Source organism: Sus scrofa, chromosome X (genome assembly GCF_054392235.1).
Source record: "Sus scrofa isolate SSC_HxYL_T2T_F1_AM1 chromosome X, Sscrofa_HxYL_maternal_Yorkshire_Landrace_v2.0, whole genome shotgun sequence".
NCBI lineage: Eukaryota > Metazoa > Chordata > Mammalia > Artiodactyla > Suidae > Sus > Sus scrofa.
Genome location: NC_139401.1, coordinates 36839116 through 36855958, shown reverse-complemented (window position 1 = coordinate 36855958; position 16843 = coordinate 36839116). Strand labels below are relative to the sequence as shown.

The 16843-nt window shown below is 39.4% G+C and overlaps 1 protein-coding gene and 1 long non-coding RNA gene across 18 annotated transcripts in view; one reads left to right on the top strand and one right to left on the bottom strand.

The window, feature by feature from the left end:
- Positions 1-233: 233 nt before the first annotated feature.
- Positions 234-16843, bottom strand: part of PRRG1 (proline rich and Gla domain 1) — an 880589-nt gene continuing 863979 nt past the window's right edge. For 14 of the 15 annotated variants that reach the window (XM_085007671.1, XM_085007674.1, XM_085007682.1 and 11 more), the window contains one exon: positions 234-4359. In XM_085007671.1, the coding sequence (XP_084863797.1) occupies positions 3874-4359 (486 nt within the window). In that variant the 3' untranslated portion in view covers positions 234-3873. The remainder of the gene's footprint in view (positions 4360-16843) is intronic. The other variant, XM_085007684.1, reaches the window with a different exon arrangement.
- LOC110257648 (uncharacterized) lies at positions 4997-16588 on the top strand. 3 transcript variants are annotated; one of them, XR_014835271.1, is made up of 5 exons: positions 4999-5039; positions 6893-7202; positions 7309-7357; positions 9880-10006; positions 13731-15310. It is a non-coding gene; the product is annotated as an uncharacterized LOC110257648 (long non-coding RNA). The 3 variants fall into 3 exon arrangements; XR_014835270.1 differs by lacking the exon at positions 9880-10006 and having other exon boundaries at positions 4997-5039; positions 7096-7202; positions 13731-16588; XR_014835269.1 differs by lacking the exon at positions 9880-10006 and having other exon boundaries at positions 13731-16588.

The following is a 16843-nucleotide window of genomic DNA, read 5'->3' as shown; positions in this document are numbered from 1 at the left end:
TGTGCCCCATCTGTGTCATGCCAGCATCATTCATTCCCAAGTAGTACAGATAGTTCTTTCTTATGCTGAGAACACCCTGACATTTTTGATTTCCTTACAGAGTCACTTTCCCTAAATTCCTAAGAAAAAAAGAAATGTAATAATAATTTTATCACGTTAAACGGATCAGAGCTCATAAGAGCTTCTGCAGCATGTTTATCATCTAACCATAATATACAGCAAAAGAAATCTTGTGGGTTTAAAAATAGCTTTATTTAGCATACCCAAAACACAGAAATATAAGAAAAAAACCTTACCTAGAATGAACATAAAAATAGTTAAATACCATAATTTAATGTAAACCAAGTGTTTAAAAATGTGAAATATTATAATAAAATACATGCTATTTACACAGAACCAAGTTAAAGCTACCTCCCCAGTTATCAGATCAGCGCATCAATCTTGAAGTCATCATTAACAATGAATCAAACACAGCATCCTTATTTGTCCTGCTCAAGAGGAAGAAAAGAAATCATGTAATTGACTTTAAACAGAGATACAATTCACTGTGACACTCAAAGCAGGGAGGCAGAAAAGTGCCAGTTCTAGGATTCCAGACCTGAGCACTGCGGAGGCCTGGCAACCGTCCCACTGGAGGACCAGGCAGCGCCTCCTTTCCTTTGAATGCACGGGTTGATTCAGTTGAGTTACTGCGTAAGAAAGGTACTACCTAGATCTGTAAAAATAAACCTTTATTAAAAATGATCAAAGGTGAATGTAATATCAATCAGGTAAGAAAGGCAAAAGCATAAAAAATATATATTATTCCAGATAAGCCCCTCGAATTGTAACAAATGTTAAGAAACTCAGTTTATAAAACCAGACAGGGTAGCAAAAGGGTTTCTAAAAAGGTAAAACCCAAACCAAAAATCAAATGAAACGAACTAACCTAAGAGCATGTTTCTTGAAGAAGGTACTTGTTTTCTTTTAAAAAGTGTGCTTATCCTGTCATTATCCCATGCGTCCTGCCGCCAGGCCCGCGGCTGATGACCGCTGTTGACACTGCGGAGTAGCGTCTACTCCGACCAGGAGCCTAACAAGCTGTAGTCAGCGGTCAGTTTAAACAAACATTTGGCTTTTGCTTCAAGGAGCAGCATTCCTTCTGACACTGACATTCAGCCGTCTCTATGAGACAGCATTAAATCCATTATCGGGAATTTAAAATGGCCAGAATACGTAACTGAGGAATAGAAAATCCTGCTCTTTCGCCTGTGCCTGTGCCTGTTAATTCTCAAACTTCTGGTCTCCAGACCCCTTTCTACTCTGAACATTTGGTGGGGATCCGGACCCCAAAGGGTTTTTGTTTATGGAGTTTATATCTAATGGCATTTGCCACATTAGACAGTAAAACTGAAAAATTTGAAAGAATTTATTCATTTAAGAAGATAAAAGTCCAGTACATGCTAACATAACATTTTAAAGAAAATAGCTATACGTTCTAAAAGAGGACAAAAATTCATGGGAAGATGGCTTTTACATGTTTAATTACTTTCTGGGAGAGAGTGAAAAGACCAATAATGTCTTCATATTATTATGAAAATAGTTTTGATCCTCAAAGGTTCTCAAGGACTCCCCGAGGTTTATGGGCCATACTTTGAAAATAATCTAAGGCCTGATATTATTGCCAAAAAAAGTCTACAAAAAAGGAGCCTTAATTCTTTCCTTTAAAAATCAACTCAAATACATACATGCATGCACACAAATCACCGGATCGGACACTCCCACTTTCAGCTTTAAATAGAAGCTAGAGGTCACCATGTACTCATGGCCGACTTCAAAACAATATTGTCATTTGTGCTCAGACTAGGTTCAAGATGTATTCATTTTTAGTCCATGAAAGATATAAAACCTACTAACTGTACATCTTAGTTCCCTTTCTGGCATTTTGCTGAATCCTGTTTAGCATGTGCCGAGTTGGCAGGCGTCGTTCAGTGGGCACAGCTTTGGTGCAGCGCAGAGAGTGGCAGGAGTTGAAGGGCCCACGGTCGGAGATTAGGAACAGGTTCGCCATCTGCTGTCTTTCTCACTGTGGGAAAACTCAGATGAACCTCAGGGCAACAGAGAAAATTGTCCCTCAAGAAGAACAATGCTGTGACCTCACACCCCGATAGCTCTTCCCATCTTAAGATGGCAAGGACATGCACGCCCACCCTCTCTCTCCTTAGGTCCTTTTAAAGCCCCAGGAGAGGCAGGACAGATGCTGCTGTGTCGTCTCAAGCGGGGGCGTGTGGGGAGGATGGAGGGGTCAGAGGTGGGTCTTTCCCAAGATCGCCTGGCACGTACGTGGCAGAGTGGGATTAGAATCACAGATGATGCCGTGCCGTCTCGGGGGGTGCGGATTGGAGGGCCAGAGGTGGGTTTTTCCCAAGGTCTCCTGGCCCGTGCGTGGCAGAGCGGGATTAGAATTCAGGTCATCTGACTGCTTGTTCAGGGACCTCCCCAGCAGGCCTCCTTCCTGGGGTTTGGGGCAGGGCTGGGGCAGGGTGGATGGAGATGGAGGCGGCAGGGTGTGACGGTTCAAAAACACCTGCATTCCTTCTGCCTGATTCATCATTTTAAGGAGTCTTGGGAGTGGCACAGACATTTCCCTGAATGATATAATGAATTTCCCATCAGTGCATATATAACTTCTTTTTTTCCTTTCTGAGCCAGTTGATGTTGGCAGTCCCTTCACAGGCTGTTCCCTTGCTCCAAGGGAAAAGTAAAAATCCTGCAGTTCAAAAAACATCTGATGAAAATACAAAATGAAACGGCGACAGTGAGATCTATGTGTGGCTATAACTAGATTTCGTGTGCGCCTGGCACAGCACAGACTGCAGTCTTCCTCCACCAACTGGAGAACAATCTCAAAATCACAGTTCTGAATTCAATGGAAACTCGCCTTCTAATCGTCTTGAGACAAAGACTTCACTCTACACAAAAACAGTAAGAAAGGGATTTTCACAATTTTTACTAAATTCTTAGGTGCTTGAAGATTCTGTGGTAGGAGAGGGAGTAAAAGGCAATTAAATGAGGGGAAAAAAATTGTCACCAATAAGGAAAAGGGAAACGCGTATCTCTTGCTGTTGTTAATTCGTATAGCTACTTTAGACGTTATTCTTTCGTCTGGAGATCCACTCCAAGATGTTAATACAAATAGCATGTGCCATTCAGAGCTATTAAACACATACTGTCTAATTTCTGCCGGGAAGCCAGTCAGCAGCAGCAGCAGCAACAACAAAATCCCTCCTACAAAACCAGCCCAATGGCCCTAAGGACCAGTGTGTTTCTTGCTGTCCTCTCTAAGCTCGGGATCATTGATGGTGCCTTCCTTCTGAGATATTCCTCAAATCAAGACTGTATGTTTTTTTTTTTTTTCCCTTCTAAGGTAGTTGAAGAAAAAGGTTAATAAAAGCCTGCAAGAATTTGAAAACAGGCACAGTTCATCTTACTCTGAAAATTCAACAGCATGGCCATCTATTACGCAGATTGTGGGTGCCTTCCCCCCGCCCCCCAGTTTGGGTGAGTAATGTTCTCTTTACAGGTGGTTTAGACAGATGTTAATGGCTTCTTAGAACAGCTGCCCGTGTACGGGGCTGATGTACACACACATCTCCTCCCGTGAAGACCTCCACGAGTATTCTTCCCTCTCCACATACTTGCTTGAGCAAAAATGAGCATGGATAACGATTTTAATAGCAGGAAACAAAACTAATGAAAATCAAATCAGAGGGTGTGAAGTGGTATGCTGTCAGAGTCCAATAAGTCAAATGCACATGTATGTAGTGGTAAAGTGCTAGAAAGTTCTTGCATTAGTATTTTAAAAACGATTCTAGTAAAAAGAAGTGTGCAGGTTCATTTGATGGTGGTGACCACAGGCACCATAGCGATGGCACTGGCTGAGCTGGAGTTGATGATGTCCTCATACTCCGGGGGTGGGTCTAAGTGAGGTTCTGTTTCGCTCCTGCGCAGGTTCACCTGGCCAGTGGCTTCCTCATAGGTCGGTGGGGGATCGCAGTTGGACAGGCGGGTGGAGACCGAATCGGAGCGCCCAACTACATATTCCAGAAAGCCTGGTGACAATCCGCTGCTATCAAACACTTCATCTGGTGGGGGAGGCGGGGTGATGATATTGAGGTGCTGAGGGAAAGGAATATGGCCTTCAGTCACTGTCTGTCTGCGAGTTTTGTTTCTCAGGAAGCATCTCCAGATGAGGAAAATGACAAGGAGGATAATGAAGAGGCCAAAGATCAATGGGAAGGTAAGGTAAAACTGAAACCAGTCACTTCCTCTGTTGCTCTCTCCTTGTTGTGCTTTTGTGTAAGTGCTCCAGAACTCCTTCTGAAAATAGTGAAAGGACGTGAACATCAGTATGATCAAAAGCTAGGAACGAGCAGATGAACCCATACCTGTGCTATAGGAACATGATGAAAACAAAATCTAAAACCAGATTTGTTGGCTCAAATGACCTATGGCCTGTATTTTCCCTGACAAATTCCAAATCATGGCGCTCACTCTGGCTCCTCCCCTAAAATGGTCAGAACTCCCAAATCTTCAAGACTTGCTGCTGTTACTTAGGACATACTAGAAGGAAAAAAAATAAATAAGGGATCTCCCCTTTTCCAACCATAGCAGATCTCTTCCATTTAAAAGAGGAATTAAGTATCATTTTCTATATCCACTTACAAGGGTCTCGTCACAGATCCCATCATCATTAATAGCACGTGCCACTCTGGCTATGGGAGGCTTAGTGCTCATATTTGACAGGTGAACTGCAAATGGTTCTGTCTGGAGTGTCCTACCAGACTTTGCTCTCCAACCCCAAAGTATACAGCTCTCATACCTCTAATTAAGTTTCAGCTTCACATTGACAACCTATATCCCAAATCATGGAACAAAGACCACCCCCCAATGCTGTTGAGACTGTTTTCAACACTCAGCCAATGCGTGATTTTTTTCCACAATCATATTTGTTTGCAGGCACTAGAGGTCCCTGGTATTATTTCCATATCTGACAGAAGGTAAGACTGTGGGCACTAAAGCGCTTGATTTATAGCACTGTATGTTATTAGGCATGTACTTTGAAAATACTCTAGGGGTATAACAATGACCCACTGTCATCAGTGCTTGATCCCTGAACTAGACCTTCCATAAGGTACATTATTATTCTATTATTCTGTGATTCTAAGATAAAATTTTGAAATGCTACAAGAAAATATGGTATGTTTTACCAAAGGCTATGTACAAATGAAACTATGCAAGGTGTAACATGAAAACAAACCAAGAGTAAAGATAGTATAATCCCAAAGTATACAGCATTTATTTTAGGACAATACTCCAGACCTAAAATTAAATTTTTATTAGGGAAACAATCACTTGATGACCCATGTTGAAAACTTAGGAAATATAGATACATGAAGCTTTTCTTAAACAACAAAAGTGTACATGCACTTTTTTTAGGATTGCCAACTTTATTATAGAAATTGTATCTTATCAAAATTTACTAATGCAGAAACTTGGAAAAAAGAAAATCATGTGCATTTACACTGCAATGATACATAATCACTATTAACATATATCTACTCATTTCTAACTCCATGAGATTCTTACAGAAACATACATTCTTTAGAAATCAGGTATCAAACTGTACTAAATCAGAATCTTTTTAGTAATGTATTTAAACCTACCACATCTGACTTGTAGTCCATTTTTATCTACAGATGAGGATTTCTCCTCTCTTCCTAATCTCTCAGCTCACCATCTCCTTCCTCCCCCATTTAATCTTAACCCCCAAACTCAATAAATACATGATTTCAAATAATTACACAATGCTAATCTTAGATAGATATAATAAAAAAAGTGGCCTTTTCATCCTGTCCAGTCACTTTGGAATAGACAAGGATCCATAATGCATATGAAAGTTCTTTTTTTTCATGCTTGGCTTGTATAATTTAATTTCTGTAGTTTCTTTGGCATGCTCGGAAATAAACCCACAGACTAGTAATTTTTTTCCTTCGGGAGAGAACTATAACACAAAATCAGACCTTTTTTTAACCCTTAAATAAAACGAAGCGTAGACAAAACTGAAATTACAACACCAGCTTTTTACTTAAGCTATAGTAATTCAATCCTCTAGCCTTACCCACCCAATACTGAAGGTGTAATTATCATCCCCACTTGCAGATGAGAAAATGGAGTCTCAGAGAGGTTACGTAATAATAAAACCAAGGTCATTTAACACAGAAATGTTGGAACTGGGATTTGAATGCAACAGGCCCAGTGTCAGAGCAGACCAAAAAGCAGTATGCCGTGACGTGTAAGCTATTTTTTGAACCCGGCCACTTTCCTCGAAAATTCAATCTTCTCATCATGTTAAAATGTGTAGTTGAAAGCAAACAACATTGATCTTTGTAAAAAGGTACTGACAGATTTATTTCTTTGGGAACTAGATGTATTTTGTCCTTGAGGCCAGAGAATTGGAGAAAAATTCAGTTGAAATCCAGTAAAATATTATAATTGTCATTCAAACAAATCAACCCATTGGTCTCTTTAAGCTATTCAAATTGCTTATCTTACTAAAAACAGCCAAAAGATACTCAGACAGAGCAAATGAAAATTTGTAATGAAAAAAATTAAAGGGTTGTAGTAGTTTTAGATAAGGCTAAAATTATACAGATAATAAATGTAATCTGAAGCTGCCAGACAGGTCTGACCATCATTTCAAAGGAAAGAGCTCCAAAAGATGTTTCACCACAGTAGGAGAGTTTTAGAACAAAATTCAGTATGTGAAAGATTGCATCAAACATAATTTGTTGCTCTCTTATAAAATGTATGCTTTTCTGTTTTGAATTTTCTCATGGCCATTTCTGAATAGAATTTGAGTGAATCAAGGCCTGAAGGACGCTATTCCTCAATTCAGAGAGTCAAGATGAGAATGTTTTTACAATCTTTAATCAGCTCAGAACCTACCTAGTCAAGTTTGGAAGTGGTGATGAGCCCAGTGAGCTAGTATCTCTGAGTAGCCCTGCAGCATTTACAGCCAGCGCCTTACATGGCTTCTCCCTTTGCTTGAACAAGCACAACAGGAAAGGGAAGGAAAGACAACCAGAGACAAGGGACAAAAACCATCATCCTAGCTCCCCAAACTGCCCTGTTGAGAATACGTCAGGACATTCCAGCAAGAGGTTGGTCAAAACTTTTAAGATTCTTTATCAAGAGGGATGTTGTAGGGAAAATGGATGGAGATACACAAAAGTCACTCAATATCTCTGTTATTTCCTTCATCAAAAGGGCAAGCATATGTGGATCTAACTTCTAAGAAGACAAAGAATGCCAAAAGGTAAGGCATTATCTTGAAAACTGCCACTAGGGTGTAGACAAGTTGCTAAGAAAACTGTATTTATGCTGAGTATGGTGTCAATTCACTTTCTTTTACTACAAGTTGAAAAATGATACAGCTGGGCGATGAAGAAGGTACAGTTTTGTTTTGTTTTGCTAGGTGGCACAGAGTTTACATAAAGTAAAAAGCTCTACAGTTAGATACAATTAGTGTGGAACTGTTAGGGTGTGTAGCTTCAGGATACTGGAGGCAGGAATTGATAGCTGTCCTGGTATAAGAGGCAACAGGAGAAAGCTCAAGTCTCAAAATATCCCTGGTGACCAGTATTAAAAATCATTAAAAAGTCATTCTTTCAGGGTTCCAGTTCAAAATAGCACCAGAGGAAGACTCTGACCTCACTTCTTCCCATGGACACAACAAATCTAAATAGGGAACATTTTTTTTTTCTGGGGGAAAAAACCAATTGACCAACTTCTTATCAGGCAAACAAGAAAAAAACCTACATTCAAGTGGGTAGGAGAGGCTGAGACACAATTCTCTCCCTCAATCCCACGCCCAGTGTGATGACCTACAATTGGGAGGGAACTCAGAACCATGAGCTTCTTGTTGAGGAGTGAAGGATTTGACCCCCACCCAATGGGGCACCCTGAGTTAGCAGGATCATGTGAGCAGACACAGCCAACTGAGAAGCAATTTTTTGTGAAAGAGACTCACTTGCTGATCTTAAAGCATGAAGTTAAGGGGCAGGCCTCTAATTTAACGCATATATAGGGGCCTACTGAAATACTCTTCTGCAAAGAAGATTGTAACCTGTGGTGTCCTGATTTTTAAGGCTGCCATCTAGGGGATACTGCTAGGTTGCCTGGTCCTGGTGGCTAGTGGGGCTTTTGTTTACAGGTCACATAGGACTGTAACCAATGGAAAGAGAATTCTCACCAGCTACCACTGCCAGGGCAAGAGGCAGCACTGAGGCACTAAGTCCTATGAAAGTGGCTTATTAGCTTATCTTCATAGCTGTGGTTTAGGAGTCAGGCTTCCAATTAAACACACACAGCTAAGGGCCCAGTATAATCCTATGTAGAGATGCTGATGGTAGACACTAACTTCACGTTCCATACCTACCATGCTTCCCCCAGAGTACCAGACCAGACCTCCCTGAGAGGAGCTTGTACACGTGTCTGCTGCCCATGGGAAGCCCTCTGACCACTTGGCTCTGGTGGTCAGCATATCTTTTCTTTGTGGGTCTTGTGGTACTGTAGTAACTATTGGAGAAAAAACTCCCTGGCTGGCTACCACCCCCGGGGTACAGCACAGACAAGAGACTGAAACACAGCCCAGTGAAAAACACCTATTTGCTTGTTGTGGAGCTTCAGCCTGAGGGGCAAGATTCTGGTTTGGAATTCATCTAGGGACCTACTGAGGACTGTCCATGGATGAAGGCCAGTGGATGACACCTTTGTGCTTTCCCCTTGCATTGCTGGTATCTCCTGGAAAGGAGCTTATACCTCATCTGGTACCCTAACTTTTCAGGCTGCTGCCTAGGACACAACTCTATCACCTGGTTTTGGTGGCCAGCACACTTATCCTTATAGACTGTATAATATATATTTGCATATTTTACAGGCTACTGTTTGAGCTCTGGCTTCTAAATCTGGCTGAACTAGGTGCTGACAACAATTCTCCCCTACAGGGCACTGAAATGTCTCAGCATACCCTAAACTACTGGGAATCATTAAAAATAAAATTGGCTGCTTGGACAATCACAAAGGTTTGAGAGACAACCAAGAGCTAGGGGGCAGGGTTAAAAAAGTTCATCTCACACATAAGATTATTCCTTCAAGACTGGGAGAGGTGGTTATTTTATCTAATGTATTGAAACCAAAACAGAGACTCAAGGAAAAGTGAAAAAAAAAAAAAACCAACAAAAAAAACAAAGGAATATGAAAACAAAAACAGAGGAATATGTTCCAAATCAAACAGGATGAAACCCCAGAAAAAAAATCCCTACTGAAACAGATAACTTATCTGATTAAGAGTTCAAAATAATAGAACCTATTGAACTCTTGAGGGGAATGGATGAACACAGTGGTAACTTCAAAAGGAAGTCACAGAGCTGAAGAATATAATAACTGTACTGAAAAATATACTAGAGGGGTTCAACAGTAGACTAGATGAAGCAAAAAAGATCAATGAACTTGAAGACAGGATAGTGGAACTCACCCAGTCAGAGCAGCAAAAAGAATGAAAACCTTTGGGAACAACATCAGGCTGATTAACAATTGAATTTTACAGAGGTGGAAAAGAGTTGGAAAGAAGAAATAATGGCTCACACTCACCCAACCTGTAAACAGGAAACTGGGATGCCTAGGGAGCTCTAAAAAGATGAACCCAAGGAGATGCACACCAAGATACGTTATAATTAAAATGTCAAAAGTCAAGGAGAGACTTTGAAAAGCAGCAAGAGAAAAACACTACAAGGGAGTCCCTATAAGTGCAGTACATTTTTTTTTTTTGTTTTTCAGCACATGTTACAGGCCAGAACAGAGTGGCATGGTATGATATATTTGAAGTGCTGAAAGAAAAAAAAAAAAAAACTTCCAACCAAGAATACTCCCCCCAGCTAAGTAATCATCCAGAGTTGAAAGAGAGGTAAGTAGGCATTTTCTGGCAAAGCAAAAGCTATAGGAGTCTAAGAAATGTTGAAGCGTTTCTTTAAGCTGAAAAGAAAGGGTATTAATTAGCAACAAGAAAACATAAAGTTTAAATCTCACTTGGTAAATATATAGTAAAGCGGTAGATTAATCACTTATAAAGCTAGTTGGAATTTTAAAGGACAAAGGTAATACACATAACTATAATCAACACAGTTAACCTTGAGCAATGTGGGGGTGCTGACCCTCCACCCACTTGAAAATCTGCATGTAACTTTACAGTGTGTATGGTTGCACATCCATGGATTCAATCAACTGTAGAATGTATAGTATATTTACTGAAAAAAAGAATCTGTGTATAAGTGGACCTGCACAAATCAAACCCATGTTGTTCAAGGATCAACTGTATACTTAGAGGATACACAAAATAAAGAAGTAAGATGTGGAGTTCCCATTGTGGCACAGCAGAAATGAATCCACCTAAGAACCATGGGGTTGCAGGTTCGATCCCTGGCCTCACTCAGTGGGTTAAGGATCTGGCGTTGCTGTGAGCTGTGGTGTAGGCCACAGACGTGGCTTGGATCCTGCATTGCTATGGCTCTGGCATAGGCTGGTGGCTACAGCTCTGATTAGACCCCTAGCCTGGGAACCTCCACATGCCGCAGGTGCGGCCCTAAAAGGACAAAACAAAAAAAGGATGTAAAATGTGGGGGATGGGGGGAGGAGTAAGAATGTAGAACTGTGGAATGTGTTGAAAGTTTTGGTAAGTTGTTACATGTAAGCCTCATGGTAGCCACAAAGCAAAAACCTATAGTAGAAGGAATTAAAGGAAATAAATCACAGAGGAGAACAACAAAAGAAAGGAATGGAGGAACTACAAAACAGAAAACAAAGCAGCAGTAAGTGTATATCTATAATTTATTACTTTAAATATATAAATGGACCAAATTCTCTATTTGAAAGACAGAGTGGCAGAATGGATTAAAAAAAAAAAAAGACCTGTCTACACGCTGCTTTCAAGAGACTCACCTTGTGTGTAAGGACACATAAACACTGAAAGTGAAGGGAGGCAAAAAGATATTCCATGCAAAGAGGAACCAAAAGAAAGCTGGTGTAGTTATACCAAAGACTGTAATAAGGGAGAAAAAAGGGTATTACATAATGTTAAAGGGGTCAATCCAAGGCAAAGATTTAACATTTGTGAATATTTATGCACCCAATGTAGGAGCACTTAAATATATAAACCAAATATTAACAGACCTAAAGGGAGAAACAGACAGCAGTACAATGATAGTAGGGGACTTTAGTACCTCACTTTCATGAATGGGTGGTCAAAATCAGTAATGAAAATACCAGCCTTAAATGACCTATTAAACCAGATGGTCTTAATAGATATGTCAAAAGCAATAGAATATACATTCTTGTTAAGTGCACATATGATTTCTTCCATAATAGCTCATATGTTATGACAAAAAACAAGTTTTAGGAAGATTGAAAGCATCTTTTCCAACCATAATGGTATGAAACTAGATGTGAAGAACAAGAAGAAAACCTGGAAAATTCATAAATATGAAGAGATTAAACCACATGCTACTGAACAACCAAATGGTGTCAATGAAGAAATCAAAGAGAAAAAAATACCTAAGACAAATGAAATGAAAATGTAATATACAAAAACTTATGGGATACAGCAAAAGCAGAAAGGGAAGTTCGTAGCAATAAATTCCTACTTCAAGAAACAAAAATTGTAAGCAGCTTAACTTATACCTCAAGGAACTAGAAAGAGAAGGAAAAACTAAGGCCAGAGTTAGTAAAAGGAAGGAAATAACAAAGATCAGAGTGAAAATATATGAAATAGCAATTTAAAAAGATAATAGAAAAATCAAACTAAGAGTTGGTTCTTTGAAAAGATAAAATTGACAAGCCTTTAGAGTTAGCCAGAAAAAGAACTAAAGTAAAATCAGAAATGAAACAGGAGAGATTACACCTAAATACCATAGAATCACAAAAGTATGTAGGAGACTATTATGAATAATTACATGCCAACAAATTTGACAACTTAGAAGAAATGGATAAATTCCTAGAAATGTACAAATACCAAGACTGAATCATGAAGAAATAGAAAATTTGAACAGACCAATTACTAGTAAGGAGATTAAATCAGTAATCACAAAACTCCCAACAAAAGACAAGGACCAGACAGTTTCACTGGTGAATTGTACAAAAATTTCAGAGAAGAATTAATACCAATCCTTTTCACATGGTTCCAAAAAAGGAGAGGGGACACTTTCATAGTCTTATTACAAGGCAAACATAACCCCGAGACCATAAATCAGACAGGAATGCTATAAGAAAATTACAAGCCAATATCCCTGATCAATACAGATGCAAAAATCCTGAACGAAATACAAGCAAACCGAATTCAACAATACATTAAAAATTATCATACACCATGAGTAAGGGGTATTTATTCCAGGGATGGAAGGATGGCTCAACATCCAAAAGTAGATGGTTTAAATCTGCAAGTGTGCTATACCTTATTAACAGAATGAAGGTTAAAAGTCTTATGGTCCAACCATCCAATTCAGGTGGGTAACCCCATCTGGGAGAAAGGACTGTTCGAGGTCTGTTGAGCTGCTCTGCGCTTTCACACAGTGCTGCTGTTTTATGTTGCCCACAGTATCCTATCCAAAATATCATGGCTGTTATAATAACTCAATATACCCAGAGCAGTGTGATCAAGGCCATATGGTCCAGCAACATGAACAAACTAATTATACAGGCTTTAATTGACTATGGATGTGTGTGAGGAGCTTTTTCCATACCTCAAGGCCAAGGAGCACTAAGGAGGGTGGACTGTATCACAAGGCTATTATCGCTGCCTGAGAAGAGGCTCTGGGTTAAAAACAGGATGAAAGGAAGATGAGAGACCTCTTCTTGTGACAGCTGAGTTGGTGGGTCATGCCTGGACTATGAACCTTAACCCATAAGCGTGAAATAACCTTGTGATACGAAACCAATGGCACCACAAAAGGAAAATTACAACAGAGGCATATATCTCTGCGTCCCTGCTTCAGTCACTACTGGTGCTCTTTGCCCTTTGACCCGATGACATGTTGAGGGTGCAATCCCTAGCATCATGTTGTTAAAAATAAAACATTGAACATATAAGCGTCTTGAATATCTGCTGCTGGACACTCCTAACAACTCTAAGGCGGAGTACAGGCTCCTCGATAAATGTAAAACCCCATGGAAGCTTCCTAGGCAATGCTCAGTGCCAGCATACCAACATGCCAAGATTCTGTAGCATGCTCTAGAGGCCCAGGGGTTTTTCTCGATGGCCTTGGGCATATTGTGCTAGTAGAGGCAGACCCTAATCTTGGTGAGATCCAGCGGGACACCCTGGAAAGGAAAGCAGCTGTCTACAAAAAAGGGCTTACAGTCATGTCATTCACAATTTTCCAGCAACAATGCTCAAGACTGAGGTAACAGAAAATCAAGAAGTAGAACAGATCAGAAACTGTATCACAACTAAAATTCAAACCTTTCTTAAAGATTTTATGCAGCAGGAAGAAGAAAGGGAAGCTAATTGGCCATTGCTGGGTTTTGTGGTTTTGGGGGGCGGGGGAGATAAGCTCTGGATTGTTGCTCATGGCTGCCAAAATGGGTCAGTTGGTTGGCATCTCTGATTTAAAATCTAAAGCCTGCTCATTTCCTCTAAGATTCCACAGATCCCAAGCCCCTGGGCTTTCCCCTGAATGGAACAGAATTGAGAAACATGCCTCATGAGACATCCCTGCCACCAAAAGAAAAGCTGACTGGGTTATTGAGGCCTCTACTGAGGAAGAGGAAGAAGGAAGAAAGGCAGAGGGTTCAGGAGCCACCAATATTTGTACCAGGGCCATCTCTCTCCTTACTTGGATATTTATTCTTCGCACCATGCCCATCCTTCCACCACAGCGATCACTGACTGCTAAGGCTCACAGAGAATGGAAAACATTAAGATGAGAATCAGCTCCTGCTGCCCCAAGTTGGCAAAGTCCAATGGGTTTATCATTCTCATCACTATAGTGACCCAAATGACCTCTTCTTCATCTCCAACCTTGAATGGGGCCCCCTTTGACCCTGAGTCCAGAGAATTCTTTTTTTTTTTTTTTTTTAAGGGCCACACCTGCAACATATGGAAGTTCCTGGGCTAGGGGTCAAATCAGAGCTGCTGACCTATGCCACAGCCACAGCAATGCCAGATCTCAACTGCGTTTGCAACCTATACCACAGCTCATGGCAACGCTGGATCCTTAACCCACTGAGCAAGGCCAAGGATCAAACCCCCATCCTCATGGATACTAGTCGGGTTCATGAGCGCTGAACCACAACGGGCACTCCCAGAGAATTCTTTTTACAGGCCGCATCCCCTAGTTACAGGGTGGGTTAGGACATTTTATTGGGATTCCCTAAATGTTCCAAAGGCACTAAAACTCCTAAGAGCAAATTTATATTCTTTCCCTGTCCCTTGGAGATGTCCTGGGGAGATTATGTTTCAAAGACATGGTAACTAAAACACTGCTCAAAATCACCTAAGACTGAGGGGGAGAAAAAAAAAAGGTGGCGGTGGTGAGAGGCAGGATGCTTTTAATAATACAGACTGCCTTAAAAGCTCAGTTGCACAAAATCTAGTCCACAGCCTCCCTAAGATTACTTGATAAATACAAATCTTTAAAGGCTTCTCCACAAATATTAGCAAAAAGCTTTAGCCACTGGAGCAAGTAATCCAGAGGCACAATTTGCATTCAATTGTTTTTTATACATTAGTGAAGTTTGTATTGCTGTTCCTGATTCATGGCTGAATTTTTAGAAAGGAAGCTAATAGGGTTTGTGCGGATCTCTGTATGTCTAATGGATGCATGTTATGTATATGTGACATTTTTTCCTACCTCTAGATGATATTGCCAACATTAATTTATTTAGAAAAGCGCTATTTGACTTACAAAAAGTAAGTGCTTAGCAAATATTTCTAAACTTCCAAACAACAGAAACTAACCAAAATTACTTTCAAGTTCTACATGATTGAGGATGATGTTCAGCAAATAAAAGCTAGTTTAAGTTTACTGGTTTAATTAAAATAGGTATGTCTTCAGAATTCTTTTATTCTGAGTTTATTAGGCGAACAAGCTCATATTATCTTTCTTACAAAAGCTGTCATTATAGCTAGATTTTTAAATGTCTCAAAAAGTTTCACGAGTAATCTGAATGACTGTTAAGAACAAGTAAACAGACATAAGTGGAATAAAAATTTGTAAGTGAATGTTTTTAAGTATGTCTACTTAAAAAGCTGCTCAGATCTTTATGGTAACTTGACACCTTAGAGTTTTCCTAAGTTAAGATAAATGATGGAAATTCAATGAATATCTAGATCATTTCCAAATAAGAAAAAATACTGAAAGATTAATTACCAAATAGGGTTATTCACCTGTGGTTTCTTGCTACAGAGAAACTAAAGATACTTGGATGGATCTTTCAGCAGACATGTGCCATATTATAAAAATTCTACTATGAAAAAGCATATGCTTCTAGAAATTATGAAATGTACGCATAATTTTTCCAATACTTGTGTAACAATTCACAATTGCTTACTTCTTAGTTCTCAATAGAAGTTAAGATTTCTAAGGGTTAAAAATTCTAATTAATATATGTAACTAAAACTACTAGAGATAATAAGAGAAACACCACTATGCAAGGAAAGTTGCATATGTTTTGGCCAAGAAAAAGTATGGAGATGCATTTTTCTGACGGAAATCAAGTAATTGTGTCCTGAAGTAGAATGGGTTTTTTTTCATAATAAAAAGAGGAGAATAAAGGACAAACTGAATGGGTGTACAAAGTTGGGGGCAAGAAGAGGCAACTTTACCTTGGGTAGTCAAGATAGCTAAAAATGGAATAAATTTATTATAAGAGTTTTTTTTTAATACACTTTAATAGTATATGTACATAAATCTAATAATTTTCTTTCATCTGCTAAAAGGACAAAATTTTCATAGGCTACTGTTCTGCTCCTGATAAGATTATAAAAGGTTTTTCTTTACCTTTTAAGAAATTTGATACCAAAAATATATATACACAATGGAATACTACTCAGCCATAAAAAAGAATGACACAATGCCATTTGCAGCAACATGGATGGAACTAGAGAATCTCATACTGAGTGAAATGAGCCAGAGAGACAAAGACAAATACCATATGATATCACGTATAACTGGAATCTAATATCCAGCACAAATGAACATCTCCTCAGAAAAGAAAATCATGGACTTGGAGAAGAGACTTGTGGTTGCCTGATGGGAGGGGGAGGGAGTGGGAGGGATCGGGAGCTTGGGCTTATCAGACACAACCTAGAATAGATTTACAAGGAGATCCCGCTGAATAGCATTGAGAACTATGTCTAGATACTCATGTTGCAACAGAAGAAAGGGTGGGGGAAAAATGTAATTGTAATGTATACATGTAAGGATAACCTGACCCCCTCGCTGTACAGTGGGAAAATAAAAAATTTATAAAAAAAAAACTTGATACCAAAAATAAATTTAAAACAAAGATTGTGTTTTATCAAAATAATCGCCTGTGCTTCATGTTGTCTTTATCAGGCCTTTGGCAACTATTAAAAGACCTAAGTTGTTGTTTCTACAATTTGTAACTTTCTGTATTTGCCTGCTAAGACTTTGTCACTTTGATTAAATTGGATAGGTAATGTTTCAGAGCGACCTATGATCTTATTTCATCAAGTGTTTTATAAACTTCCCCAAAATCAAATTCCAAATGAAGTCTTTCTGATATTGAA